Source organism: Macaca nemestrina, chromosome 17, assembly GCF_043159975.1.
Source record: "Macaca nemestrina isolate mMacNem1 chromosome 17, mMacNem.hap1, whole genome shotgun sequence".
NCBI lineage: Eukaryota > Metazoa > Chordata > Mammalia > Primates > Cercopithecidae > Macaca > Macaca nemestrina.
The window spans coordinates 66,105,793-66,132,317 of record NC_092141.1 but is presented as its reverse complement, the minus strand read 5'-3'; the positions used below and the strand labels follow the sequence as shown (position 1 = coordinate 66,132,317).

General features: G+C 53.8%; 4 protein-coding genes across 6 annotated transcripts; 1 reads left to right on the top strand and 3 right to left on the bottom strand.

The window, feature by feature from the left end:
* The first annotated feature begins 252 nt into the window (after nucleotides 1–252).
* PSMC3I (PSMC3 interacting protein) lies at nucleotides 253–8,316 on the top strand. Its single transcript, XM_011725096.3, has 8 exons — nucleotides 253–1,627; nucleotides 1,715–1,815; nucleotides 1,974–2,063; nucleotides 5,085–5,196; nucleotides 5,682–5,827; nucleotides 5,937–5,990; nucleotides 6,135–6,194; nucleotides 6,276–8,316. Exons 1-8 carry the CDS (start codon nucleotides 1,417–1,419, stop codon nucleotides 6,330–6,332), a joined length of 831 nt encoding a protein of 276 aa, XP_011723398.2. The 5' UTR covers nucleotides 253–1,416; the 3' UTR covers nucleotides 6,333–8,316.
* LOC105472115 (MAX dimerization protein MLX) lies at nucleotides 6,585–12,602 on the bottom strand. The gene is given in 9 exon segments (XM_011725091.2): nucleotides 6,585–7,720; nucleotides 9,317–9,518; nucleotides 9,897–9,996; nucleotides 10,199–10,298; nucleotides 10,558–10,664; nucleotides 10,940–11,029; nucleotides 11,505–11,541; nucleotides 11,832–11,902; nucleotides 11,905–12,602. Coding segments are annotated over 9 exon segments (1,026 nt in total). The 5' UTR covers nucleotides 12,167–12,602; the 3' UTR covers nucleotides 6,585–7,663.
* Nucleotides 12,603–12,872: 270 nt separating this feature from the next.
* LOC105472113 (Coenzyme A synthase) lies at nucleotides 12,873–17,045 on the bottom strand. 3 transcript variants are annotated; one of them, XM_071083180.1, is made up of 10 exons: nucleotides 16,656–17,045; nucleotides 15,822–16,534; nucleotides 14,965–15,179; nucleotides 14,582–14,713; nucleotides 14,259–14,448; nucleotides 14,110–14,174; nucleotides 13,849–13,933; nucleotides 13,582–13,679; nucleotides 13,345–13,491; nucleotides 12,873–13,244 (listed from the first exon to the last, which is right to left on the bottom strand). In XM_071083180.1, exons 1-10 carry the CDS (start codon nucleotides 16,727–16,729, stop codon nucleotides 13,182–13,184), a joined length of 1,782 nt encoding a protein of 593 aa, XP_070939281.1. In that variant the 5' UTR covers nucleotides 16,730–17,045; the 3' UTR covers nucleotides 12,873–13,181. The 3 variants fall into 3 exon arrangements, with proteins under 3 accessions (XP_070939281.1, XP_011723391.1, XP_011723389.1); XM_011725089.2 differs by having other exon boundaries at nucleotides 15,822–16,532; nucleotides 16,922–17,041; XM_011725087.2 differs by having other exon boundaries at nucleotides 15,822–17,041.
* Nucleotides 17,046–21,932: 4,887 nt separating this feature from the next.
* LOC105472117 (hydroxysteroid 17-beta dehydrogenase 1) lies at nucleotides 21,933–26,513 on the bottom strand. Its single transcript, XM_011725097.3, has 7 exons — nucleotides 26,093–26,513; nucleotides 23,925–24,028; nucleotides 23,664–23,831; nucleotides 23,339–23,518; nucleotides 23,064–23,157; nucleotides 22,544–22,721; nucleotides 21,933–22,457 (listed from the first exon to the last, which is right to left on the bottom strand). Exons 2-7 carry the CDS (start codon nucleotides 24,019–24,021, stop codon nucleotides 22,212–22,214), a joined length of 963 nt encoding a protein of 320 aa, XP_011723399.1. The 5' UTR covers nucleotides 24,022–24,028; nucleotides 26,093–26,513; the 3' UTR covers nucleotides 21,933–22,211.
* Nucleotides 26,514–26,525: the final 12 nt, after the last annotated feature.

Below are 26,525 nucleotides of genomic sequence, written 5' to 3'. Positions count from 1 at the left end.
TTCATTTCTAATTCTTTTTTTTTTTTTTTTTTTTTTTTTTGAGACGGAGTCTCTGTCTGTCGCCCAGGCTGGAGTGCAGTGGCGATCTCCTCTCACTGCAAGCTCCACCTCCTGAGTTCACGCCATTCTCCTGCCTCAGCCTCCCAAGTAGCTGGGACTACAGGCGCCTGCCACCACACCCGGCTAATTTTTTGTATTTTTAGTAGAGACGGGGTTTCACCATGTTAGCCAGGATGGTCTCGATCTCCTGACCTCGTGATGGGCCCAACTTGGCCTCCCAAAGTGATGGGATTACAGGTGTGAGCCACCGCGCTCGGCACCTTCATTTCTAATTCTTAATATTGTCTCCTAAACGTGCAGAGACAAGCACACGTTTTAAAGGTTAAGGAGGCTGTAGGTAGCAGAAGGCTTTAAAAAGTAGCACCTTGCTCCTCCACTGGATCGTTTGAGCTGAAGGGACAGCTGCTCTTTGGCTTTCAGCTGACCTCAGAAACTAGAAATATTTATTTCAGGCTCTGTCCCATTGGCCACTGTGGTCAGGGGTGGAAAGCACCTGCCAGGTGTTGCCCTGAGATTGACTGGGCTAACAAACTTTTCCACAAGCTTTGTGGTTGAACAGTAGCCCCCTCCTAACCCTATCTTTCCTTGGCGTCCAAACTACAGCAGGTGTCGAGTGCCCCCTGGGTGCGAAGCTCGGTATTAGGCAAATAAGGGTGGTTGCTCTCCAAGGCGCTTAGTTGTCCCCTTCCTACTTTTTTGTTCGAGACTGCGTCTCGCTCTGTCGCCAGGCTGCAGTGGCGTGCTCATGGTGGCTCACAGCAGCCTCGATCTCCGGGGCTCTGGTGACCGTCCCACCTCAGCCTCCAGAGTAGCAGGGACCACAGGAGCGCGCCACCACGCCTAACTTTTTGTACTTTATTTGCAGAGATGGGGTTTCACGTTGCCTAGGCTGGTCTCGAATTCGTGTGCTCAAACGATCCGCCCGCCTCAGTCTCCCAAAGTGATAGGATGTCACAGGCGTGACATGCCACAGTGCCCGACCAAGGCGCTTAGCTTTCACAACCACTTGTGTTGTTTTCATAACCACTTTCCTATCACTATCTACTGTTCCTATTTTACAAATGACAAAACTAACCGACAAAAGAGCGCTGGACCGTGGGATCAGGGCACGTCCCTGTGGGGTAACCTTGAGCTGGTCGCTTGCCCAGCGCGGCAGCTGATGTCTTAAGTGTCTTCCAGTCCCAACACTCGACCTAACTCAAGGTCACCAGTGCTCAGCTGCGGCTGGAACTGGATCTCGAAAATTGAAGGCCTTCTCTGCTACAGCCTTCGTTCCCGGGGGCAGAAAGAGGAAGCTGCTCAGCTGTGGGCACGCCGGCGCCTTCGCAGAGGCCCTGGGCTCGAGGTCCGGCCCGGATGCGCAAGTTCCGGCCTGAAATGAACTATGGGGTCCGGGAGGGGTCGCCTCGTTCCTCCGGAAGGCTTCCCTTTCAGCCAATCACCGTTCGAGGTCCGCCCCCCCGTCCCCGGAAGGAGCCGTCGCCCCGAGCAACTACAACGTCCGGCTTTCTGAGTTGGGTGGCGGGAAAGGCGATGAGTAAATGCCGGGCAGAAGCTGCGGCGGGAGGTAACGGCGGCTTGGGCGCGGGGAAGACCCGGGAGGGCAGTGGGTGAGGAGGTCGGTTGAGTGGTCCCCTCCCCTTTTTCTCCGTAGCCGCCGGGATCCTCCTGAGGTACCTGCAGGAGCAGAACCGGCCCTACAGCGCCCAGGATGTGTTCGGGAACCTGCAGCGGGAACACGGACTGGGCAAGGCGGTGAGGACCCTCTCCCGGGATTCCCTCTCCGTCGGACTCCCTGGAATCAGACTGGAGTCGTGCCCTTTGGTGCCTTGGGCGTTTTCCACATCACTGGCAGAATTTCCCCAGAACCAGGCCCAGACTCCTCTGATTGCCCCTCCTCTCTCCTCTGCCAGGTGGTGGTGAAGACGCTGGAGCAGCTGGCACAACAAGGCAAGATCAAAGAGAAGATGTACGGCAAGCAGAAAATCTATTTTGCGGATCAGGTGAGGAGAACCTGCGCCAATTGTCACCTATGAGAGCCCGACAACGGGTGAAACTACTCCTAGTGTGAACTCTTTTGGGGAGAGGCCCCCCACGGAAAACTCGCCTGTCTTAGGCCACCATCCTTAGATCAAGGTGTGCACTCCTCTTGTTAGGATCCCAACTTCACGAGGTTTCCAAATTTACAATATGATGGATGATAGTAGATCCTGTATTGTTGCTACCAAGATCCATATCTGCTTCAAAGCTCTTATTTCTTATCATCCAGATTGGCAACACCCTCTGACAAATGATGTTCGTCCTGCCTCCATCCGCTTCTCTAAACACACATATCAAATTTATATTCTCCAGCCCAGACCTCCAGCTGGAATCTGTCAGGCATTAATATCAGAGTCAAAATTGCCACAGTAGAATGCCTCATCTTCCCCCCACCCCGCACTGGTTTCTTTCTAACATTCTTCTCCCTAATGGAATTACTCTTCACGCAAACCAGAAACTTGGGAGCAATTCTTGACTTCCATTACTAGTCAACCGTCAAGTCCGGCTGATTTTTCCGTTGTCTGTTTTTTTATTTTTTATTTTATTTTTATAGAGATGGGTCTTGCTATGCTGCCCAGGTTGATTTGAACTCTTGGGCCCAAGTGATCCTCCTGTCTTGGCCTCCCAAAGTGCTGGGATGACAGGCGTGAGCCACAGAGCCTGGCTGATTTTTCAATTCTTGAATCCACTCTCCTTTCCATCTGCCATGGCTGCTCTAGTTCACGCCCTCTTCATCTGTTGCAACATCCTCCTAACAGATCTTGGCTTTTCAAACATATCTTAAACATAGCAGTCAGAATGATCTGTCTAAATAGATCTGGTCATGCACCTTCCCTATTTGAAACTCTTCAGTGGCTCTCTAGTGCTGCAAAAAACATGTAAAAGGCACCGGAAGACACCCCAGCCAGCCTCTGGCCTCACCAATCCTCATCCTTTTTCTATCCACGAACACTAGATAATTCTGATGTGTTTTACTGCTCTGTCCTTCGCATGTTGTCTTCCCTGTACCTGCTTCTCTTGCTGGCCAACTCTTACTTTCCTTTAGGATTTCACTTAGACATCACCTTCTCCAGAAATCTTCCTTGAATGCCCTGAGCTAATTGATTCCTTTTCAGGCCCTTACCACTTTTTGTTGTTGTTGTTTTTTGTTGTTGTCATTGTTGAGACAGAGTCTCGCTCTGTCGCCCAGGCTGGAGTGCAGTGGCGCTATCTCGGCTCACTGCAAGCTCCACCTCCGGGTTCACGCCATTCTCCTGCCTCAGCCTTCTGAGTAGCTGGGGCTACAGGCACCTGCCACCACACCTAATTTTTTTTTTTGTTTTGTTTTGTTTCTGTATTTTTAGTAGAGATGGGGTTTCACCGTGTTAGCCAGGATGGTCTCCATCTCCTGACCTTGTGATCCACCTGCCTCAGCCTCTCAAAGTGCTGGGATTACAGGCGTGAGCCACCGCACCCGGCCCTGGCCCATATCTGTTTTAAGGCATGCTGTATTACAATTATTTTTACTTGTCTCCTTTATTCAACTGAAGTTCCTCTAGGGCAGATCTCATTTCTCAATTCATTTTTATCTGATCAGCACCTCCGCAGTATCTAACATCCAGCAGATACTATTCGTTAAACTGAACCAAACCACTTTCAAGGCCAACTTTCCTAAAACAGGCTGTGTTGTGTTACTCATCTAAAGAAAATTTTCTAAAGGAGGGTTTGGCAAACGTTTTCTGTAAATGGCCAGACAGTATTTTTAGGATTTGTGGGCCATATGTATCTCTTGTCATGGCTGGCTGTACAATTGCCACAACTATTCACCTCTGCCACTGTAGAGCCGAAGCGGCTGTAGACTATGTAAATGAATGGGTAGGGCTGTTTCAATAAAACTTTGTTTTCAAAAACATGCATCTGGCAGGATTTGGCTTGCTGGCCGTAGTTTGCTGGCCTCTGCCCTATAGGTTCACCTTGCCCAAGTGTAGAGTCCAGACCGCACTGGTTGGCATACTTTTTCAACCTGCTCCCCATCACCAACTGATGTGACCTCCCCCACCCCCACACTGATCCCCAATGCAGTTATTTTCTAGCAGTGGCCCCTCATGAGAGGAGCTCCTCAGACTTACTGGAATCCGTTATCTACATGGATCCCAAGGCCTGGCACAGTGGCTCATGCATGTAATCCCAGCACTTTGGGAGGCCGAGGCGGATGGATCGCTTGAGCCCAGGAGTTTGAGACCAGCCTGGGCAACATGGTGAAACCCCTTCTCTACTAAAAATATAAAACTTAGCTGCGCTTGGTAGTACACGCCTATAATCCCAGCTACTCAGGAGGCTGAGGCATGAGAATCGCTTGAAGCCGGGATGCGGAGGTTGCTGTCAGCCAAGATTGCACCGCTGCACTCTGACCTGGGCGACAGTGAGAGAAAGAAAGGAAAAGAGGGAAGGAGGAAGAGAGAGAGAGGGAGAGACAGAGAGAGGAGAAAGGAAGGAAGAAAGAAGGGAGGGAGGAGAAAAGGAAGGAGGGAGAGAGAGAAAGGAAGATGGAAAGAAGAATGGGAAGGCAGGACAGGAAAGAAGGAGAAAAGAAGTCCATCCATCCCATCCATCATGTTTCTTCACCTGTCCAGTTTCTATCTATTATGGAAACCCATGATCTAGGTTTCCCCACCTTGGGAACAATGTTACTTAGCTGCTTCAGCCCAGGGAGTGGTTTTATCACCGAATGGGAAGATTTCTGTCCTAATCAGTATCGTGTCAACCTGGTAGCTGCTTAAGGACAGGCATTAGATTTCAGGTTTTCTTTCCTACCTTTTTAGTGGGGTCGCTCCTTAACTGAAAACGATTTCTCAAAAGTACTCTCCCACTATTTCTGCAGACCCTCTGGAGAGTTTGGGGTGTGGCTGGTTCCTGAGCATATCTAAATGGTGCCTTCCCAGGTGTGTGTTCTCATCTTTGTGCCTCACAACAGTTTGCTTGTATTTTCCCTCTTTGTCTGGTAGGACCAGTTTGACATGGTGAGTGATGCTGACCTTCAAGGCCTAGATGGCAAAATCGTGGCCCTCACTGCTAAGGTGCAGAGCTTGCAGCAGAGCTGCCGCTACATGGAGGCTGGTAGGACTGGGTAGCTCCTCAAAAGTGCCCATAGGCTTAGGTTCATTCTAGAGGTCGGGAATTACTAAATGAATGGTTCAATGACTGCAGCATCTTGTTGCAGCTAAGACCCCTTTGCTGGGCTCCCTTAGGCATAAAACGAAATGTAGGATAACTAATGGCTTTTGTGTACCAACAAATGGACAAGATATGCATTTGCTCTCCCTGCCACAATTATCAGTACACTGTCCTCACATTTCCCTTTATTCTTGCTTCTTTAACTGGCTACGCCTAAGTGTTCAACCTCACACCCATGCTACTTGTAGATGGAGGAGGAAAGAAAATTAGAAGAATAAACTAATAATCCTGTAAGGCTTAGTTTCCTGAGCTTTTCCATATGAGATGATAGATCCAGAGCAAGGTTGAACACCTCAGGGAGCACCCACTGGGAAAGACAGAACTCCTTCCTCAGGGGTAGCAAGTGACCCCAGGGGGTGTGGTTTCAGAGCTCAAGGAATTATCTAGTGCCCTGACCACACCAGAGATGCAGAAAGAAATCCAGGAGTTAAAGAAGGAATGTGCTGGCTACAGCGAGAGACTGAAGAACATTAAAGCAGCTACCAATCATGTGACTCCAGAAGAGAAAGAGCAGGTGAGCTGGAGGGTGGAGGACCGCTGTGCAGGTCCAGAGTGAATATAAAGGCTGAGCCCAGAGGGCTGCTGTGGTTCTGAGGAGTTAGAGGAACTTGCTTTCCTTCTAGGTATACAGAGAGAGGCAGAAGTACTGTAAGGAGTGGAGGAAGAGGAAGAGGATGGTAAGTGTGTGGGAGCTCTGAGACAGGCCCTAGAAGTGCTTTTGAAAATGGCAGGCACCAGATCAACTGCCACCCAGTATCATAAACTGACAGGTAGTGCCCAGTGCTGCCCATCTGAAAACGGGTGGTTTTATTTCTTGTCAGGCTACAGAGCTGTCTGATGCAATACTTGAAGGATACCCCAAGAGCAAGAAGCAGTTCTTTGTAAGTGGTACTCTCTTCCTTCTTTGCTTCCCTGTGGTCTTATCCTGGTGACATCTCATTCACTTCTCTCCCTGCCCACAGGAGGAAGTTGGGATAGAGACGGATGAAGATTACAATGTCACACTCCCAGACCCCTGAGGGGCCCGCAGTCGGGAGTGGTGGGGACTGCAGGATGTCAGAAGAGTGAGATGTCCTGGACTGGCTACCTTGTTTTTGGTTGGCTTTTGTTGTTGTTCCTGCTGCTTTTCACCTTTAAGCAAAGCAGTCAGGAGATGGGCATAAACCAGAGCACTGGGTGGAGGATGAGGGCTGGTGGCTGGGGTAGACCCAGCCCATTTCATTGTCTAAATTGCAGTAGCTTGAGGTTAACATTTAGACTTGGAACAATGCTAAAGGAAAGCATTTGGCAACATTTATTGTAATTTAATTTGATATAAAAATATTTAATTTCCTCTGGATAGTCAAACCTGCCAGATACCAAACCTGAGGAAGGCAGACGTGAACCTGGAGAACTAAGGCAGAGAGAGGTTGCTATAAAATGAGCATTTGGAGGGCCCACAGCTTCATTCAGGACCTACTGGGCTTGTGTACCCCAGGAGACCTTTCGAGTATCTTTTGTACTCTTTCACCCCACCCCCAAGTCCTAGGAGAAACGCAGGCAACACTGAGACATGGGAGAGGCCAAGATATGCTAGACAGAAAGGCTGGGGGTGATTTTGAGGCCCACTTAATATTTCAAAATTGTAACCGTAGCAAAATTCCATTGGTATTTAGGAAAATAAAAAATTTCCAGTATGTACTGCTGTATTACACCTGCCTCTGCAGCATCACAGCCTGTGGGAACCAGGAGGGCTTCCCTTACCACCCAGAGCAGAGGAGGAAGGTGATGGATTATGAAGCGAGGGGAGGAACCTGGTGGCCCCTCCCTAAGATGGCCAGAAAGCCCTTGGCCTCACCTGGGACTGACCAGGCAGCCCTAGTCTAGGCACAAGGTGCCCTTTCACCCTTCGTGGCGGTGGGAATATTTCCTCTTACTCTTTTTCTCCCATACAGCTACTGCCAAAATGCCCAAATGTGGGCCAAATGTTGCCCAAGAGACCAAAACAGAGAAAAAAGTTTCCAAATCTGTGTAGATTATGAGTAGAAATCTGAGGCTTGAAGAAAGGGCTGAGAGGACAGGAGCTCTTTGGGGTGTCCAGAGCAGACACCCATCCCAAGGACTTCCATGGAGTGGGGGATAGGCTGGTTAGGTCTAGTTTTATCGTCAATATAATAAATTAATCAGAAGCTTTCACAAAACACCGCAGCTCCACTGAAGATAAAATGGGGCTGGGAAAACCAAACACCAAGTAGAAACCAGCTGAGCAGTGTGAGGTGTTGTAGTCCAATCTCACGGGCCCAGCAGTTCAGTGGCCAAGTAGAGATTCAAGGGCCTCTTGTTGGCTGTTCTGCAGGTTTCCAAGAACTGGTCAGTAAAGCTGGTTTTTCAATTGGTGCAGGACGCCAATCACAATCTCCCGCAGGGTCTGGCGAGGGCAGCAGAGGAAGAAATAGACAATGCCCAGGTCAGTGCAGAGTAGTTTCAAAGATGCCCGCCTAGATGAGCCACATATTTTAGAAAAGTGCATTAAAAATAGCCCCTGGGGGCCAGGTGTGGTGGCTAATGCCTATAATCCCAGCACTTTGGGAGGCCAAGGCGGGTGGATCACCTGAGGTTCAAGACCAGCCTGGCCAACACAGTGAAACCCCGTGTCTACTAAAAATACAAAAATTAGGTATGGTGGCGCGTGCCTGTAATTCCAGCTATTCAAGAGGCTGAGGTACGAGAATTGCCTGAACCCAGGAGGTGGAGGTTGCAGTGATCTGAGATCATACCACTGCACTCCAGCCTCGGTGACAGAGTGAGACTCTGTCTCAAAAAAAAAAAAAAAAAAAGCCCCCAGGAAGTACTGATGTCTGTCTGCAGTTTACCTGAGGTGCCCCTGAAGCAGGATGGAGACATGGAAATACAGTAACATGTTTTGGTAAAGTTTAGGTACTGGGTATACGAGTGTTCACTGTGAAGTCCTCTTAACATTGCAATATGTTTAATGTGTTTCACAATAAAACTGTTGGGAAACGAGGCCGGGCACAGTGGCTCATGCCTATAATCCCAGCACTTGTGGGAGGCCAAGGCGGGTGGATCACAAGGTCAGGAGATCGAGACCATCCTGCCTAACATGGTGAAACCCTGTCTCTACTAAAAATTAGCTGGGTGTGGTGGTGCACACCTGTAGTCCCAGCTACTCGGGAGGCTGAGGCAGGAGAATGGCGTGAACCCAGGAGGCAGAGGTTGCAGTGAGCCGAGACTGTGCCACAAACAAGAAATCTCAGACACACCGGGCGCGGTGGCTCACGCCTGTAATCCCAGCACTTTGGGAGGCCGAGGCAGGTGGATCACAAGGTCAGGAGATCGAGACCACCGTGAAACCCCGTCTCTACTAAAAATACAAAAAAAAAAATTAGCCGGGCGCGGTTGTGGGCGCCTGTAGTCCCAGCTACTCGGGAGGCTGAGGCAGGAGAATGGCGTGAACCCGGGAGGCGGAGCTTGCAGTGAGCCGAGATCGTGCCACTGCACTCCAGCCTGGGCGACAGAGCGAGATTCCGTCTCAAAAAAAAAAAAAGAAATCTCAGACACAAGTTTAAAGCCTCAGAAAAAGCAACCAGACTTCCATTAGAAGACTTAGTGCAATACCATTAGCACATCTCCACTATAAATACATTTCTAAAAAGCTCTTGGGGCAACTACTTGAGTGGGCCTGGAGGTAGGGTCCCAGAATTTCCCTGTTTCCAATTCTGCTGCAGATGCCTGGGGCTTCCATACAGGTGCAGCGATAACATAGGCTAGAAGAAAGGCAAGAGCTGGACTTGACATTGAGCTCACATCACACTTGCCAAATGAAACCATAACATGAAGATGTGGGTTAGCAAAGAAACGGGGAAACACCAGGGCCCTGAAAGCTGTAGAAATATCCTTAAGATCTAAAAGGAGCTGCCATGCTTTTCTCAACAGCTGATGGCTTGGGCCACTTTGCTTGATGGTAGAGAAAACCGCAGGCCCTGTGCCCATTGTTGCTCCATACCTGAGGCTTACAGTGCTCCTCAATCCAGCTGAAGACACAGGCTGACAGTTCCTGGAAGCTGGCCACCGAGATGGAGGCATTGAAGGACTGGAACAGGGAATCCATGATGCCTTGAAACACGTTGAACTTGACCTGGTCAGAGACCTGGTCCTCCCCTTCATGGGGGTTGTCCTGGTGTGCCTTCACAATCTGCTCATAGTTCCTAAAAGCATGCAGGCCAGGGCTGAGGTGCTGCAGCAGCTCCGCCCACCCAAGAAAAATGATGGGACTACCCTGTGTGCTCCAGGAATGACATCCCCAGAGAGCTTCTGGGTGGGGTTCAGTATCAGGGAAATACTGCTTCCAGGCCAGGAAATGGCCCTCTCTCTCCAACCTTCCTTACATTAATCCAACAGACATTTCCTGAGTGTCTGCCATGTGTAAGGACAGTTGGGGATACACAGTCCTGCTTCTACTGGCTAGCTCAGGAACTGAGAGTATTACCTGTACTGTAGTAACTGATGTAGCCTTTGAACAAGGGAGGGTGTGCAATGAAGTTCCCTCAGAAGCTCTGGTTCCCCCCATTCAGCACCCCTCTTACACTTTCATGATCTTTAGGGCCGTGACATCCTTGCGTAACGTGGACACCTCCTCCTCCTGCTTTTTCTTCTCCTTGTGCAAAAACTGAATGTAGTCAATGGCTAGGGTAGGGGCAGGAAAAGAGGGTAGGTACAGAAGTATTCTCAAACAGGAAGATAAGGCTGACTTTGTTCCCCTTCCCCTAGACCCCAACTATCCCATGGCAATCACCAAACCAAGGCCGAGCCATGGGTGGGTAGGAGGCGCTGGCCTCTTCACAGCCCCTCTTGACTCCAGCCCCTCCAGTGCTTTCCCTAGCCATACTCTTTTGTAGAACAATGGCTTTGCTGAGCTTTTGGGAGCCAATGGAGAAGTCCTGCTGCTGGCAAGTGGGGACGATGGTCTGAAGGTCATCATAGCCTCTCTGTGGAGACAGCAGGGGAAATGGGGTTTTTAACCCTGAGAGATTAAAGCAAACTGGCACAAAGTTCTTTCGTGATACCAAGTTCTATGCTCACAAACACAACGGGTTGGGAAGGCTGCAATGGAAGTGTTCGTGCCTGGGACTACACTATCTGCCCACCCCTAGGGTGCCTGGGACTGTCTGAGAGGGTCAGGGCACAGGGAAGCTGAACTATGCAGGGCCCTCCTACACTGGCTGAGGCACAGGCCTCCCTGGTCACCTTGATGGCGTCCCTCCTCTTCTGCTCAGCCTGAGTGTGTGCTCGCCGCCGCCGGTCTTTGTAGGACTCCTTGTAGGCCTCCTGGTGGTAATCACTGTCCTCGTCATCTACGCTCAGAGATGGGGGCAGGGAGAGGTCATCTTGGGGCCCAGTGGGGTCCAGCTAGCCCACTTTTCCCTATCTGGGAAGAACCTGGTGTCCAGAGAAGGCAGATGGACAGAGAACCTAATGTTCCAGATGAGGTGAAAGATGGTGAGACCCTGTGTCTGATACTTGGGCTCCAGCACCCCTGTGTGGATGGCTGGGGCTTCCCTGTCTAGGAAAGGTACTACAATTATGACGTATCTGAGCCCCTCGAGGTGGGGGGGATGTAACTGCCTACCTGTGTTGGGGACAGAAGAGGCACTGGTGGAACCGATGCTATTAGCTCTGGACACTACATTCCCCTTGCGGGTGCTTTCTACAAAAAGCCCTGGAAAAGAGAGGCCCCAATCACTAAGGGGCAGGGTGGGGAACACTGCCAGACCCTCAGACACCTGTAGGACACAATGGCTTTCTTAAATGCTGACCTCTTCCTTTCAACCCAAAGCCAACCATACTGGGCCCCCCACTTCCAGCCAGACTACGCTGCAGCGCTCTGCTCCCTAGTGTCTACACTGCTCCATAGGCCTGCATGATACCCCCTGGCTCACAAACGGGCATCTGGACGTGACAGTGTGAGTGATCAGCTGCCATTAGTTCCACCACTTCCCTGTTCCAGAACAGAGGGAACTAGGTGTCACCCTCAGTTGTTTCCTGCCCTCGTCCTTCAGCTCCCGCTGTCTCAAGCCAGGAACTCTGCTCAGGGACAGTGGACTGTGCTCAGGCGTGGTTGGCAACACCACAAGAATTCTAGAGAGCCTGGGCGGGAGTGTACCTCTAGAGCTTAAGATGGGGGAGCTACTCACCGGGGTCCAGGCTGTTGTCGCTGTAGGCATACTCCACCTGCGGCACAAAGCACGGGAGGGGCCCGTCAGACCTCCGCCCCTGGTGGGGGCGACACTTTCACTGCAGGCACACACAGCGCGCCCCGCATTCCGGGAAGGCACCTCTGTCACCCTGCGCGCTCGCGCACACACAGCCCGGGGTGCGCGGGCGCCTTAATGATTCCCCCGAGACTTGGCACGGGCTAGGCCGTGCGAGCGCCTCCCCCGTGTATGATCTCTTCCGCCCCTACTCCACCCCAGTCCCCCGTTCCCCCGACTCGCGCGCACACGCCTCGTTTGTCTCCCCACCTTGGCACACGCGGGGTGAGAGCTGTCTTCTCTGCAGCCCCGGGGCCCGGAGAGCATGGGGGACTTGGGGACAGGAGGGAAGCCCCTCGTCTTCCGGCCCCCCTACGTGCACGAGCCCGACCCGCCCTCCCCTCGCTGGCGTGCGCGCCCACGGGGCTTGCCTTGACCCAAGGGTCCTCGGGAGAGGTGCCCGGCTCAGTCATCTTGGACCCACCGGACCGGAAACGAGCCGGCGGGCGGGCCCCCCTGCGGCGAGGAAACGGGTGGTGTGCCCACGTGACCCACGCCGGCCAATCCGCGACCGAGAGGTGGGGCAGGGCGAGAGCATCGCGCATGCGCGGCCCAAAGACGTCTCCCGGACTCCAGCTGTCAAAGCGCGGCGCTCGGCCTGGCGCCAGCCGCCTTCGGGACTGCTCTCCGTCGTGCCTGCCCTCTCTGGGTTAGGCATTGGAATGGCGGCGACCTGAAGCGCGTTTTGTAAAATGGAGTACCTGCAATTGGCTTGTCAGCATACCGCCGCAGGTAGTGTGTGCATGCGCACTGTCCGGCCGGCTGGCTCCACACGTTACCTTGCGGGCGGTCTCCCCGCGCTCCCCGGACCTGCACTGCTGCCGGTGTGTCAGGAGCCGGAGAGAGAAGCTCCGCAGCCACACTGTCCGACCCCACCAGGCTGCAAGCTCTGTGAGGGCAGAGGCCCCGCCTGGCGCGTGGAAGGCTGATCTTCCAACACCCAGCCCAGTGTCTGGCAGGATGCATGTGGAATGAACCCTTGCAAAGAACCCGCTAGCTAGGTTATGCGGCCTCTCAGATTAAAAAAACAAAAACAAAAAAACACGGCAGTACCTAGAAAGTCTACACCTTACTCAGAAGCACACAGCTGGTCAGTGGGAGGGCCAAGGCTCGCCTAAAGGCCATCCGGCCATCCTCTTAACCACTGCATTGCCCAGGCTTCCAGCTCAGGCCTGGGCCCTGCACTTGTGGCTTAAGGATCTCAAAGAGACTTAGAGGCATTGGAGCAGGAAGCAGACACCATCCAGGCAATACCTGGGAACATTCACCTTTAATTCTGTTACAGGTTCCAGTATTTGCGCTGGCCCTAGTCAGCTGTGGGTAAGAGTCACCCATGGGCAAGAGTGGGGAGGGGCCTGCTCATCCATGAACCACATCCTCAGTGTTGGCCAAATACCAGTGTTGGGTAGGCTTCCTGAGTCCACCAGGCCTGGCCATGTCCTACACAGCACAGCTTAGACCTCTGGGCCTGAACCAGGATACGCATCAAGGCCCCCATTTCTCCTCACCACGGGGTCGCTTGTCAGCTCCAGGGGCCAGTCTGGCCCCACTGAGAACTTCTCAGTCAAGGGCCTGGTGAGTCTTGGGAATGCGCTTCTGCAGGAGGGCCCAGGCTTTCTCCACCTTCAGACAGGCCGGAATGTTGGGAGGAAGAGAGGGCAGGGTCAGGCAGCATCCACTGGAGACTCCTTCCCCACAACCCAGCCTTGCCCTGGGCACCAACCTGGCGTTGGGTGATATGCGGCTCCCACAAGGTGCTGAGCACCACGTGGCTCTGTTCCACAAGCTGCTGCCCGCTCATCTGGCTCTGCAGCCGGCTTTGAGCTGCAGCTTCACTCAGGCCATCCCTCTCCACAATGCGTCTTACAGCCTGGGCACAGACGAGACATTTGTCAGGAAGAATTCCAGCTCACAGGATAGGATCTGCAGTAGGGATGGCGTGGGGGTGGGGCTGAGATACCTCAGTCTCAGGGATGACAACAGTCCACACCTCATGGACCAGGTTCTGCCAGCCGGCTTCAAGGAGCACAGCCGCATCAATCACGCACACACGCTTTCCTGTGGGGAGAGCCCAGTCACCGCCAGCAGTGCTGACGCTCTCCCAGGCAAAGCACACGCAACGCAGTCCCAGGGTGAGCAGACAGTCCCACATGGGGCAGGGAAGCTCCCGGGGGGAAGAATCAGCTTAACTGTCCCCTTGGCTGCTCCTATCCTCCCTCCTACTCACCCTCAGTCACAGCCCGATCCATCTCCTCTCGGGCCAGCTTTGCGATAATTGGCCACATAATGTCCGTGAGTATCTTCAGCTGCTTCTGGGGAGGGGAACAGAGGGCAGAGATTACCTTCTCTAGAAGACGCCAGCCCGAGCAAGGTGGTGTTGAGAACAGATCAGTGGAATCGGCATTCTGGGCCAGACCAGAGAGGTCCACCAGACCCTGACCCCTGGGTCTAGTAGCGGCTTAGGAGCCCTTAGGAAACTGTTGTTTACCTTGTTCCCAAACACCCGGCTGCCTAGGACCTTCCTGTTGATGATGCCATCTTTATGGAGAATATCTGGACAACAGAGACAGACAACTGAGCACAGACGCCTGGCTAGCTCCTCACTCCAGGCCACTTCCAGCCTTCCCCAGTTATTACCTGTTCCAAAGGCCTCCACCACAGGCTGGTAGGCAGGGCCACCTGGGGCATAGGCCCGATGACCCAGGTGGTCACTGTCAATGACAAACGCCCCCAGGCCCTTCAGCCGCTGAGCTATTGAGCTCTTCCCAGAGCCACTGATGCCAGTCAGCCCAATTACATAGAGACACGTTGGGAGCTCTGGCCTTTCCTGGGGGGTAGGTGAAAGGGAACCCACAGTTACTGGGGCCCTCAGCCTCATGCCTGGGGCTGAGCCCCTCAGCTTCTACTCTTCAGCATTGCCAGCACACCCAAGCAGGAGGGAAGAAGGGAGAGAAGCTTACATATGGAGGCCGAAGCAGGTTTCCCAGCATTCGCTGGCGGAAGCTGGAGGAGCTGACTTTGTCCTCTTCATTCTCTGTATGTTTGACGTCCTTCAGCAGCTGGATCTGGTACAAGGCAAGCTCCTCCAGGTTCTGGGGTAAAGAGGAAAGGGTGAAAAGAGGGAAGGAGTGAGAGGAAGCCCCTGACATCCAACCTGCCCCCCATCCTCCCCTTCCCAGGCTCCTCCTCCAACTCAGCGGGCAAACAGAACCAGTTCCTCCTTGCTTCTTCCCACCACCCTAAGCCCCCACTTCTCTGGGGCCATGGTACTTCCAACAGTCCCCTCAAAATGGCCTTCCCCGTCCCCCATCCACTCCCCCTGCCAGTCTCCCTCAGGGGTTACATTCTCAAGGCGGAAGCGGTTGACGGCCATGCCCCCACGATAGGTCTCCTCGCTGACCACCAGGAACTCCAGGGAGGGGTCAGAGCCAGCGGGCCCATAGGGGTCCAGCAGGGGGATGATATCAAAAGTCAAGGAAGGCTTGATGTCCACCAGGAACTCACTCAGATGTTCCACGCGTTCTGTGTAAGGTTGGAGCAGCTCAGGGAGCAACTTGCCTAGGGAAGGAGCCCAGAAGAACAGTGAGATCTTTTTACTGGGAAGGAAAGTATGGGCCAGTTTGGGGAAAAGTGTCCCTAAGTACAGTATCTCCAGAGGGGGGTGGCAGAAAGGGTTCAGCTGGTAAGGCCTATGGTGATGGTGAGGGGAGCATGAAGGTGAAGAAACAGGCAAGCACAATAGTCACTCCAAGGGCTGGCATGTGTCCAGAAAATAAGCCACCAGGAAACCACTCCAGAGAATGAGCAGTGCCAGAGGGCATCAGAGGCAGATGGAAAATTCCAAGATCCATGCCATGCTTGAGTTTCCTCCTCCTGTCTGTGGCACTGCTACCTGCAGCTCACTCACCCATTCATTCCCAGTGTTTCGTTAGGGTGTATCTCCTGGAATACTTGCTAAAGTGCAGATCCCTTTGCTTCACATTTAGGGTATTCTGATTGAGTGGTGATTGGACCACATGCTGAGAAAGCTGTTTATTTGACAAAATGTCCTTAGCACCAACTGAGTGTCAACCACTGTGACATTTGGGAAGGGTGGGAAGTAGTGAATGGCCCTACCCTTCCTCGATCTCGGCATAAGGGTCTGGAATGGGGAGATACGGGGATCCTCCACTGCCCTAGTCCAGGGTCCCTCTCACTCACTCTTCAACAGATCTTTGTCTGCTACTCCCACCACAAGCTGCTCCTGGGCCAGGATGCACGCGATACTGAGCAACACCTTGTGGGCGTTGTGCAGGCGGTCAAACGTGCCACCGACAGCACCACGGTAGTAGCCACGCACCGGCTGCTTTGGAGATCTGGCCACGGGGGAAGCTGGCCTGATCGTGGAGGGTAAGGGGACATCCAGGGGCTCCACGGGCACCTCTCCTATCCCATAATCGGGGTATAGCAGCACCGAGGCCAGTCGTGGACAACAGCTGTAACAGCTGGTGGCGTATCGCACTAGCTGCTCCTTGACCGGGTTGTACTGGCTGCCATCCAGGGTCTGGAAGTCTGTCAACACGACTTCTGGCGGGTGGGCGAGATTCTGGACTGAGGTGGGCATGGGAGGGAGAAAGGTGCTCTTGGTTCGGATATTGGTCAGTAGGATTCTGACATCCAGGTGCCTGTGGATGTCGGCGCCAGCATAGAGGTGGGTGATGAAATCAAGAACCTCAAACGTGGCCTGCACGGGGCCGGACTGGGGCTGAGCCGGGCCCTCCAGGCTCATGCCAGGCTGCAGGTGTACATAGAGTGTGTGATTCACCAGCCTGGCCGCCGAGGTCAGGATGGGGGCCAGGCGAGGGGCCAGGGAGGCCAGCGGCGTCGTGAGCACCAGGAGACCCGACCGGAATACGGCCATGCTGCCCAGGCCTGCGGACAGTCAGGGAGACGAGGCGACGGTGACGGAAGGGCCTGCGGCCAAGGCAAAGGCCTGCACAGGACCTTGGACCCCAGAGGAGACCTGGAGCAGGGACGGGGTTTCAATGCTGATCGAGAGGAGCCGGGGGAGGGGACGGGGCCTGGCAGACGGCGCCTCGGGGCTGTGCTCTAAGCCTTGGTGTCCTCATTTCTCAGACGGAGCGGTGACTTCGCTGAACTGAGTCGAAATCCTGGGAGGGGGAAACTGTACAGGAACCCTTGTCACAGGGCTGGGGATCCAAAAATCCTGGGCCCTCTTGCTAAGCTGCACCAGAGTCTCCAAAGAATCGAAGAGGGACGCTAAAGGGGGACGCTCAAGCTCACGTCGGTCCCCTACTCACTGAAACCTCAAGGCTTTGGTTCCACTTGCACCACCGCGGAGGCTTCCCTGGCGGCAACCCGGAAACACTAACAGAAACCGCAACTCGGAACTACGGAAAACGAGGACGGTCAAATGTCTCGACTTCGCTTCATCGCGGGATTCTCGCGAGACTTCAAGTGGCGTGGGACGCGTCCTGCTGATGGGGCGGGGCCTATCTCGAAGGCTCTGGAAGTGGGTGAAGCGTCAGTCGCGATATGATCTCCGCCGGGACTGGGCGGAGAAAGTCAAGGCAGGATTCAAAGCCCACTTCACAGATTCCCTTCTGGCCTAATGAGGAGAGATTAGCTTCAGCCAGGTCACCCAAGAGGCATCGCAAAGCCAGAACTAACACCCAGATTTCCTACGTTCCAGGGACGGAGGTGGGGATCACAGGGTTGCGCTGTGTCAGCCCTCCTAGTACCCTCTCAGTCCGAGGATCCTCACGTGGGAGGCTACTGGACAGGCCCAATTTCCTGTCTCTCGTTTGCTTCCACCTTCTGCCCTTCCATCCTGGGACAGCCCTTTGCTAGATACTGCATGAGGTTCTTGCACTTTCCAGCCCCTAAAACTGTGAAACTGTGAGCAAAATAAACTTTGATTCTTTACAAATTATCCAGTCTGTGGTTTTCCGATTTAGCCAGCACAAAACGGGCTAAGACACTTGGATTTTACTGAAATGGGAAGCCATAAAAGGTGTTCTGAGCAAACACAGGAACAGACTTTTTTTTTCTTTCTTCTTTCTTTCTTTCTCTTTTTTTCTTTCTCTTTTTTTTTTTTTTTTTTTTTTTTTGTTTGTTTGAGACGGAGTCTTGCTCTGTTGCCCAGGCTGGAGTGCAGTGGCGCGATCTAGGCTCACTGCAAGCCCCACCTCCCGGGTTCACGCCATTCTCCTGCCTCAGCCTCCCAAGTAGCTGCGACTACAGGCGCCCGCCACCACGCCCGGCTAATTTTTTTTGTATTTTAAGTAGAGACGGGGTTTCACCGTGTTAGCCAGGATGGTCTCCATCTCCTGACCTCGTGATCCGGCCGCCTCAGCCTCCCAAAGTGCTGGGATTACAGGCGTGAGCCACTGTGCCCGGCCAAGTCTCACTTTTTTTACCCACGCTGGAGTGCAGTGGAGAAATCTCAGCTCACTGCAACCTCCGTCTCCCGGGTTCAAGCGATTCTCCTGCCTCAGCCTCCCGAGTAGCTGGAATTGCAGGCACAAACTACCATGCCCAACTAAGTTTTGTATATTTAATAGAGACGGGGTTTCTCCATGTTGGCCAGGCTGGTCTGGAACTCCTGCCCTCAAGTGATTCACCAGCCTTGGGCTCCCAAAGTGCTGGGATTACAGGCGTAGCCACCACACCCGGCCTCTTTCTTTTTTTTTTTGAGACGAAGTCTCGCTCTCTCGCCCAGGCTGGAGTGCAGTGGCCGGATCTCAGCTCACTGCAAGCTCCGCCTCCCGGGTTTATGCCATTCTCCGGCCTCAACCTCCCGAGTAGCTGGGACGACAGGCGCCCGCCACCTCGCCCGGCTAGTTTTTTGCATTTTTTAGTAGAGACGGGGTTTCACCGTGTTAGCCAGGATGGTCTCGATCTCCTGACCTTGTGATCCACCCATCTCGGCCTCCCAAAGTGCTGGGATGACAGGCTTGAGCCACCGCGCCCGGCCCCTCTTTCTTTTTTTGAGACAGGGTCTCCCTCTATTGCCCAGGCTGGAGTGCAGTGGGTGTGCCCACAGTTTACTGTGGCCTCGACCTCCTGGGCTCAAACAGTCTTCCCACCTCAGCCTCCCAAGTAGCTGGGACTACAGATATATGTCACCACATCCAAATAATTTTATTTTTTTGTAGAGACCGGGTCTCACTTTGTTGCCCAGGCTCCCTTTTTTATTTTAATTTTTTTCATTTTATTATTATTATTCTGAGGTGGAGTTTCACTCTTGTTGCCCAGGCTAGAGTGCAATGGCACAATCTCCACTCACTGCAGCCTACACCTCCCAGGTTCAAGCAATTCTCCTGCTTCAGCAGCCTGAGTAGCTGGGATTACAGGCACGTGCCACCACACCTGGCTAACTTTTGGGTTTTTAGTAGAAACAGGGTTTCGCCATGTTGGCCAGGCTGGTCTTGAACTCCTGACCTCAGGTGATCCACCCACCTCAGCCTTCCATAGTGCTGGGATTACAGGCGTGAGCCACCATGCCCAGCCAATTTTTATTTATTTGAGACAAAGTCTCTGTTGCCCAGGCTGAAGTGCAGTGTCCCAATCTTGGCTCACTGCAGCCTCCACCTCCCTAATTCAAGCGATTCTCCTTTGTCAGCCTCCGGAGCAGCTGGGATTACAGGCATCCACCACCATGCCTGGCTAATTTTTGTATTTTTAGTAGACACAGGGTTTCATCTGGTTAGTCTCAAACTCCTGACCTCAAGCAATAACGTCCGCCTCAGCCTCACAAAGTGCTGCAATTATAGGCATGAGCCATCACGCCCAGCCCTATCATTTTAAAAGATCATTTTAAATGCACTGTGGTAATTTTACTGCTGATGGGCAAGAGTGGAATCAAGAAAACTAGCTAGGAGGCTACAGCTGTAATTCTAGGGAGAGATGACACCGTGCAATCCGGAATAGGGTGATTTCGGAATATGGTTTGATGAGTAAAGCTAGAGCTGTCAGTATTTGCTGATGAATTGGTTGAAAGGTGAGAGAGACTGGAGGCAAGGACTACTCCAGGGTTTTTAAAACGAGTATTGGGAAAAAAGGAGTGGTCACATAGTAAAGTAGAGAAGACTGGGGAAGGAGCCAGTAGGAGGACTGGAAATCTGGAATTGGGGTTTGGACACATTAAGTTCATTGCATCAGGTGGAGATGTTGTATTGAGTAGGCAGTTGGGGATACAGACCTGGAGTCTGTGGGAGACAGTAGGGTTTCTTTGGTGGGGGGTCATCGGCATCTAAGTGCTCTATTCGAAGTCATGGGACGCACAAAATTATTAACAATGTGTGGCCGGGCGTGGTGGCTCATGCCTGTAATCCCAGCACTTTGGGAGGCCGAGGCAGGTGGATCACGAGGTCAGGAGATCGAGACCATCCTGGCTAACATGGTGAAACCCCGTCTCTACTAAAAATACAAAAAAAATTAGCTGGGCGTGGTGGCGGGCGCCTGTAGTCCCAGCTACTCGGGAGGCTGAGGCAGGAGAATCACTTGAACCTGGGAGGCAGAGCTTGCAGTGAGCGGAGATTGCGCCACTGCACTCCAGCCTGGGCGACAGAGCGAGACTGTCTCAAGAAAAAAAAAAAACAACCAATGTGAATATTCACAAGTTTGAAAAAAAAGTATGAATGTATGGAAGAGGGGGGTCACACTTTACCTCTTATTATCCCACCCCCAGGGGTGACCTTGTGAGCCACACCACACAGGTACACACATGCACACATACGTACACACACTGTCACAGAGGGGCAAAGGGGGTTAGTGAGAGCGGGACTCAGAGCAGATCTCAGGCCTCAGAAACCCATGCCACCTGGGCCCCCTCCCTGTGGCCTTCCTGGATGCTGCAGGGATAGCAGATCTGTCTGGGTCAGCAGGGCAAGGAGACCGGCAGGAGAGGGTGGCTGGGAGGCCTCTTCCTCCAAGAGCAGAGGCAGCACATCATCCAACAGGCAGAGAAGACCCTCATCCGGAGGTGGGGGCAGGTCAGGGTGGAGAGCCTGCCTTCTTCCCCCAGTGCCCCACACAAAGCTCCAAGAACTCCAGCAAGTTCCTGTCTGTTTCCACTTCCCAGATTTTCTGTGGTCATGTCCCTGCCCACTCCAAAGGGCTATCCCCCTCACCCTTCCCTCCCTCTCAGACCCAGCTGAATCCCTCCCTCAGTACCGTTCCCCTCCTGGGGCACTCCTGCCCTCTTCCTCTGCTGCATCCCCACCTAGCCTCTTACCTGTTCACTCCTCCCCCCACCAGACCTCCACAGAAGTTCAGAGAGTTTCTCTACAACCCTACTGCCCCTATCAATGACTCCTGCCCCCACTGGGACTCTCCACTGGGCTCAGGAACGACAGGCCATTGTAGCAAAGTAGCCAGTCCTGTAGCCCCAGCTGGAACTCCTGGTGAGGCAGCTTCCCAGATGGTGGGGATCTCTCAGTCTTCTGGGGCAGAGCAGGGTGAGTGGGGCTGTCTCCCTTTGATTCATTTAACCCTCTTTTTTCTTTACACATTTGCAAAATGTGACAGTAGTCATATTACTATTCGTTCTAATAACAGTCCTTCTTGGCTATTAAGACCTCTATACCAGCACTTTCAGGCGTTATCTCCACCATTACTAAAACCCATTAGATAGGCATTATTATACCCATTTTACAGATGAGAAAGACTCAGAGGGCCGGATGGGGTGGCTCATGCCTGTATGCCCAGCACTTTGAGAGGCTGAGGCGGGCGGATCACATAAGGTCAAGAGTTTGAGACCAGGCTGACCAACATGGAGAAACCCCATCTCCACTGAAAATACAAAATTAGCCGGGCATGGTGGTGCATGCCTATAATCCCAGCTGAGGCAGGAGACTCACTTGAACCCGGGAAGCGGAGATTGTGGTGAGCCGAGATCACCCCATTGCACTCCAGCCTGGGCAACAAGAGCAAAACTCTGTCTCAGGAAAAAAAAAAAAGAAAGAAAGAAAGAAAGAAAAGAAAGACTCAGAGAAAGTAAGGAACTTGCCTGAGGTCTCATGGCTAATGGGGTCCAGGTCATAACCTGACTCTACTCCAACCCAAGTGCCACCTAACTCCTCCTGCAGATGCCCATTGGGTATCCAGAGACTGTGTCTGGGCTTAACGTGGACTTGAGGCGTGATCCTGGGCTGCTTCTTTCTGGACTTCGGTTTCTGAGTTGCTCGGTTGGTTGGTTGATTTGATTAACTGACGGGTCTCACTCTGTCGCCCAGGCTGGAGTGCAGTGGCCCCATCATGCTCACTGCACCCTCCAACTCCTGGGCTCAAGGAATGGTGCCACTGTGCTGATTTTTAAGTTTTTTATTTTTGTAGAGATGGGGGTCTCACTATGTTGCTCTGGCTGGTCTCCAACTCCAGGGCGTGAGCAATCCTCCTGTCTCCGTCTCCCAAAGCGCTGGTATTACAGGCGACAGCCATTGCGCCTAGCTGCGCTGGTAAAACTGGCTAACGCGATCTATCTTAGCCACCCACAGCCGCCGCCACCACCACCGCCGCCCCGTCCCCAGGGACCACACAGACCCAGAGGACAAAGAAGGGCGAGGGAGACAGCGGCTGAGGAAGCCTTTACTGCGGGGCGGCTGGAGGATCGCCGAGCTCAGGGTCCCCCACCTCACTGGGCCCGGCCCCGGCCCCAGGCCCGGCCCCAGCCTCCGCCTCTGCCGGATCGTCGCCGAACACGTGCCGGTGCATGGCGGCCACGTAGTTGGAGCCGCTGGGGTCGTCCAGGCGCATCCGCAGCAAGGGCAAGAAGCGCTCGGTGGTGAAGTAGCGCAGGGTCGGCTTCGGGGCGCGTAAAGCGGTGAGGAAGACCTGCGGCAGTGGAAGGAACGCTCTGGCCACCAATGCGCGCCGGGGGACGCACCGCCCCGGCTCCCGGAGTCCAGCCCCGCGCTCACCTCCGTCACCTCTTCAGGGTTCTGCGCCGCCTCGCGAAAGACCTGCTTGCTGTGGGCGAGGTATTGGTAGAAGCGGTGGAAGGTGTGGATGTCCGTGCGGTCCAGCACCTCGTCTGGGCTGCCCAACACCTTCTCCATGAAGGCGGTGTGCACTGGGCCGCACTCGATCAGGCTCAAGCTGCCCGCCCGAGAGCAACGAGTGGGCGGGGGCGGACGCGAGCCAGGCACCAGTCCCAGCCCCAACTCCAGCCCCAGCCCCGACCACGTCCCGGGCCCCGCACCGCTGCGCTGCGCGGTGAGGCAGAATGCTGATGATAACCAGAACATTTGAAACGCGGGTTCCTGCTGGAGCAGCCCTCCCAAATCCATCTGAGGCTACGCGGGAGCCCTGGCACACAGCAAAAGTGAGCCGGGCAGGGAGGGCCAGGGAGATCGCCCCAGAGCAGCTCCCGCATGACGGGGTGCTCGGGGTCTCTAGGTCAGAGTTCAGAGGGTTGGGGAGACGGAGGTGTTGACTCACTGGACCCCAAAGGGCAGCAGCAGAACTGCCAGACTCTCGCATAAGCCTTCGAGCGCGAACTTGCTGGCGCAGTAAACGTCATTGAAGGGTAGCCCTTAGGTGGGGAGACGAGGTTCCTGAGGCCCAGGGGCCAGGGGGTCATACCCGGGAAGGCGGTGCCCCTCCAAGCTGACTGTACCCCTACCCGTACCCCCCTACCCTCCCACCGGAGCCTGCTTTCAAGGCTCAGCTCCCCACACAATCTGGAGCTGCGGAGGCCAGTACCTACCACTCACCCATCAATCCTCCCACGCTCCCGGTCACCAACACGCGTCCCGAACCGCGCCGCTTCATGTCTGGCAGGAAGGCCTGCAGCACCCGCACCGTCCCCACCACGTTCACGTCCAGCACAGAGGCCACAGCGTCCTCCCCCACCGCCTCCAGCGGCCCCAGTAGGCCCAGGCCTGCGTTACACACTGCAGGACAGAGGCCCGACCAGCCTGCCTCAGCATCACCCTCAGCACAGCCTCTCCCCTCGTGCTCCCTGGGCCTCGGGACATGTTGGGTTGAAGGCAGGGTGGAGAAAGCTCCTAGGAGCCCATGTGTTTCTGGGAGGCTCACCCAGCACGTCCACACGGCCCTCAGTCACGCGTTCCCGGGCAGCGGCCACGGATTTTGAGTCCCTTACGTCCAGCTGCAACGTCTCTAGGGATCCCAGAGGGCATCCCCGGGCCCGGGCCGCCTCCCACAGCCGGCCCTGTGTTTTCAGGTCCCTCAATGTGGCATATACTGGAGGTTTTGGGAGAGAAGGAAGATCCGACTTGTCTTCTGGCCTCCAGGGGCTCCCCCCTTCTCTCCCTCCCTGTCCCTACCTATCTATACCTTTGAAGCTCTGGGATGGGTCTGAAGCCAGACGTACCGCCAAGTGCAGGCCGATGCCCGAGGAGCAGCCGGTGATGAGCACCACGGTGCGGGCCATGGTGAGACTGTGGGGAGAGGCTGGGGCTCTGGGCTGGATATCACCTGCTTCGCCCCACCCCGCCCGCAGGCCCCCACCCCTTGTTGTTGTGTCTCCCACGCAATCTCAAGGATAAGCCCTCCTGCGGGTCCCTGGCCTGATCTCCCCACCCTGTTCTGAGCCAAAACAGACATGAGCCCACTGCTTAGAACACCAAACTGTCCTGGTTGCTGGTCAGAGGGAGGGGAGGTGTGGGATCCCACGTGGGCACAGAGTAGCCCCCGGGGAAGATTCCCCTGGGTATGCCTCTGTGCCACCGGAGCAATTATAGTGACCACAGTTTGCTGCAGAGGCTGTGAAAGTAAAGGCGCTGGGAGGTGGGAGATGATTGTATATGTGTTGGTTTTGTCCACAGTTCCTAGCTCATAACTCACATGACCATGGTTAGTCTTTCATTGTAATGTTGGGGCACCTCAGGCCTCAAAAAACAGCCTCTCCTCTCTCTGACCTTCTCCTGCCCTCTTTTCAGCTGCCCAAGGCAGGACTCTAATCTGATTGTGGTTGTAGGATCCTCATTCCAGAGTGGGTCCTTGCCCCATACCCTGGAGAAAGGAATGCTGCACAAAGGCCCAAAGAATCTGGACCAGCCTTGCTAGGCTTAGATCAGACCCTTTTTGCCCAGTCACATTATCACAGTTGTCCATGCTTCAATCATGGACAGCCAATGGAGTTCTCCATAAAAGGCCCAAAGGACAGGGTTAGGGGAGCTTCTGAGAGCTCAACACGTGGAGGCTGACAGAAGGTGAAGAACTCATCCATGTGCCCAGAGGGTGACGTAACCCAAACTCTACAGAGATAGAAGCTCCTGCTTTGGACCCTTCCAGACCACCCTGTCTGTATCTTTTTTTTTTTTTTTTTTTTTGAGACGGAGTCTCGCTCTGTTGCCCGGGCTGGAGTGCAGTGGTCGGATCTCAGCTCACTGCAAGCTCCGCCTCCCAGGTTTACTCCATTCTCCTGCCTCAGCCTCCCAAGTAGCTGGGACTACTCACCCGGCTAGTTTTTTGGGGTTTTTTTTGTTTTTTTTTTTTTTTTTTTGAGACGGAGTCTCGCTCTGTCGCCCAGGCTGGAGTGCAGTGGCCTGATCTCAGCTCACTGCAAGCTCCACCTCCTGGGTTTACGACATTCTCCTGCCTCAGCCTCCCGAGTAGCTGGGACTACAGGCGCCCGCCACCTCGCCTGGCTAGTTTTATTTTTTGTATTTTTTTTAGTAGAGACAGGGTTTCACCGTGTTAGCCAGGCTGGTCTTGATCCCCCGACCTCGTGATCCACCCGTCTCGGTCTCCCAAAGTGCTGGGATTACAGGCTTGAGCCACTGCGCCCAGCCAGTTTTTTGTATTTTTTAGTAGAGACGGGGTTTCACCGTTAGCCAGGATGGTCTCAATCTCCTAACCTCGTGATCCGCCCATCTTGGCCTCCCAAAGTGCTAGAATTACAGGCTTGAGCCACCGCGCCCAGCCTGTCTGTATCTCTTCATCAGGCTATTTATTTCTAACCTTTAAAATATCCTTCGAGGCTGGGCACAGTGGCTCATGCCTTTAATCCCAGCACTTTGGGAAACTGAGGCAGGGGGATTGCTGGAGCCCAGGAGTTCAAGACCAGCCAGGGCAAGAGTGAGACCCGGTCTCTACAAAAAATATTTAAAAATTAGCTGGGTGTGGTGGTGTGTGCCTGGAGTCCCAGCTTACTTGGTGGGGGATCAAGGCTGTAGTGAGCCAAGATCGTGCCACTGCACTCCAGCCTGGATGACAGAGCCAGACCCTGCCACTGTACTCACTCTGGGTGACACAGTGAGACCCTGTCTCAAAAAAAAATGAAGAGAGAAAAAAATTTTCCTTGTAATAAAGCAGTAAATAAGGGTTTCCCTGTGTTTGGGTCACTAGAGCAAATGAGTTGACTCCATAGAGGGGAAGGGGGTCTCAGGAACTCCAACTTGAAGCCAGTCAGTCAGAAGTTCTCGGGACCAGGACTTGTGACCTGTGGGAAGGAGGGTGTAGTCTCATGAGGGTGTAGTCTCATGAGTCTGTGCCCTCACCCTGTGGTATCTGACGCCGTCTCTGGTTGATTACATTGGAACTGAACTTGAGGACACCCAGCTGCTCTTCACTGCTTGCCGCGTGGGAAAAATTCTCCAAATATTTGGTGACAGAAGTCTCCTGTGTTGGTGACTGTTGTTGTGGCATGACAGCTAAGGAAAACACTGTTTGAAAAAAGGTTTTCCTGGCCAGGAGCAGTGGCTCATGCCTGTAATCCCAGCTCTTTTTAAGAGGCTGAGGCGGGCTGATGATGAGGTCAGGAGTTCGAGACCTGCCTGGCCGATAATTAGCCCGGCGTGGTGGCACGCGTCTGTAGTCCCAGCTACTCCGGAGGCTGAGGCAGAAGAATTGTTTGAACCCAGGCGGCGGAGGCTGCACTGAGCCAAGATGGCGACACTGCACTTCAGCCTGGGCATCAGAGAGAGACTGTCT

Bases quoted from the DNA above. Each gene is read 5' to 3' on its own strand.
- PSMC3I (XM_011725096.3), top strand. From the start codon at position 1,417: ATGCGCAAGTTCCGGCCTGAAATGAACTATGGGGTCCGGGAGGGGTCG. The intron at 2,064-5,084 runs GTGAGGAGAACC...TTTGTCTGGTAG, and splicing joins AAATCTATTTTGCGGATCAG to GACCAGTTTGACATGGTGAG. The intron at 5,828-5,936 runs GTGAGCTGGAGG...CTTTCCTTCTAG, and splicing joins CTCCAGAAGAGAAAGAGCAG to GTATACAGAGAGAGGCAGAA.
- LOC105472113 (XM_071083180.1), bottom strand. From the start codon at position 16,729: ATGAGGACACCAAGGCTTAGAGCACAGCCCCGAGGCGCCGTCTGCCAG. The intron at 16,535-16,655 runs CGATCAGCATTG...CTGACTGTCCGC, and splicing joins TCCCCTCCCCCGGCTCCTCT to AGGCCTGGGCAGCATGGCCG. The intron at 14,714-14,964 runs GTAACCCCTGAG...TCTTTACCCCAG, and splicing joins ACCGCTTCCGCCTTGAGAAT to AACCTGGAGGAGCTTGCCTT.
- LOC105472117 (XM_011725097.3), bottom strand. From the start codon at position 24,021: ATGGCCCGCACCGTGGTGCTCATCACCGGCTGCTCCTCGGGCATCGGC. The intron at 23,832-23,924 runs GTATAGATAGGT...CAAAACCTCCAG, and splicing joins CCCATCCCAGAGCTTCAAAG to TATATGCCACATTGAGGGAC. The intron at 22,458-22,543 runs GTGAGCGCGGGG...CCACTGCCGCAG, and splicing joins ACCCTGAAGAGGTGACGGAG to GTCTTCCTCACCGCTTTACG.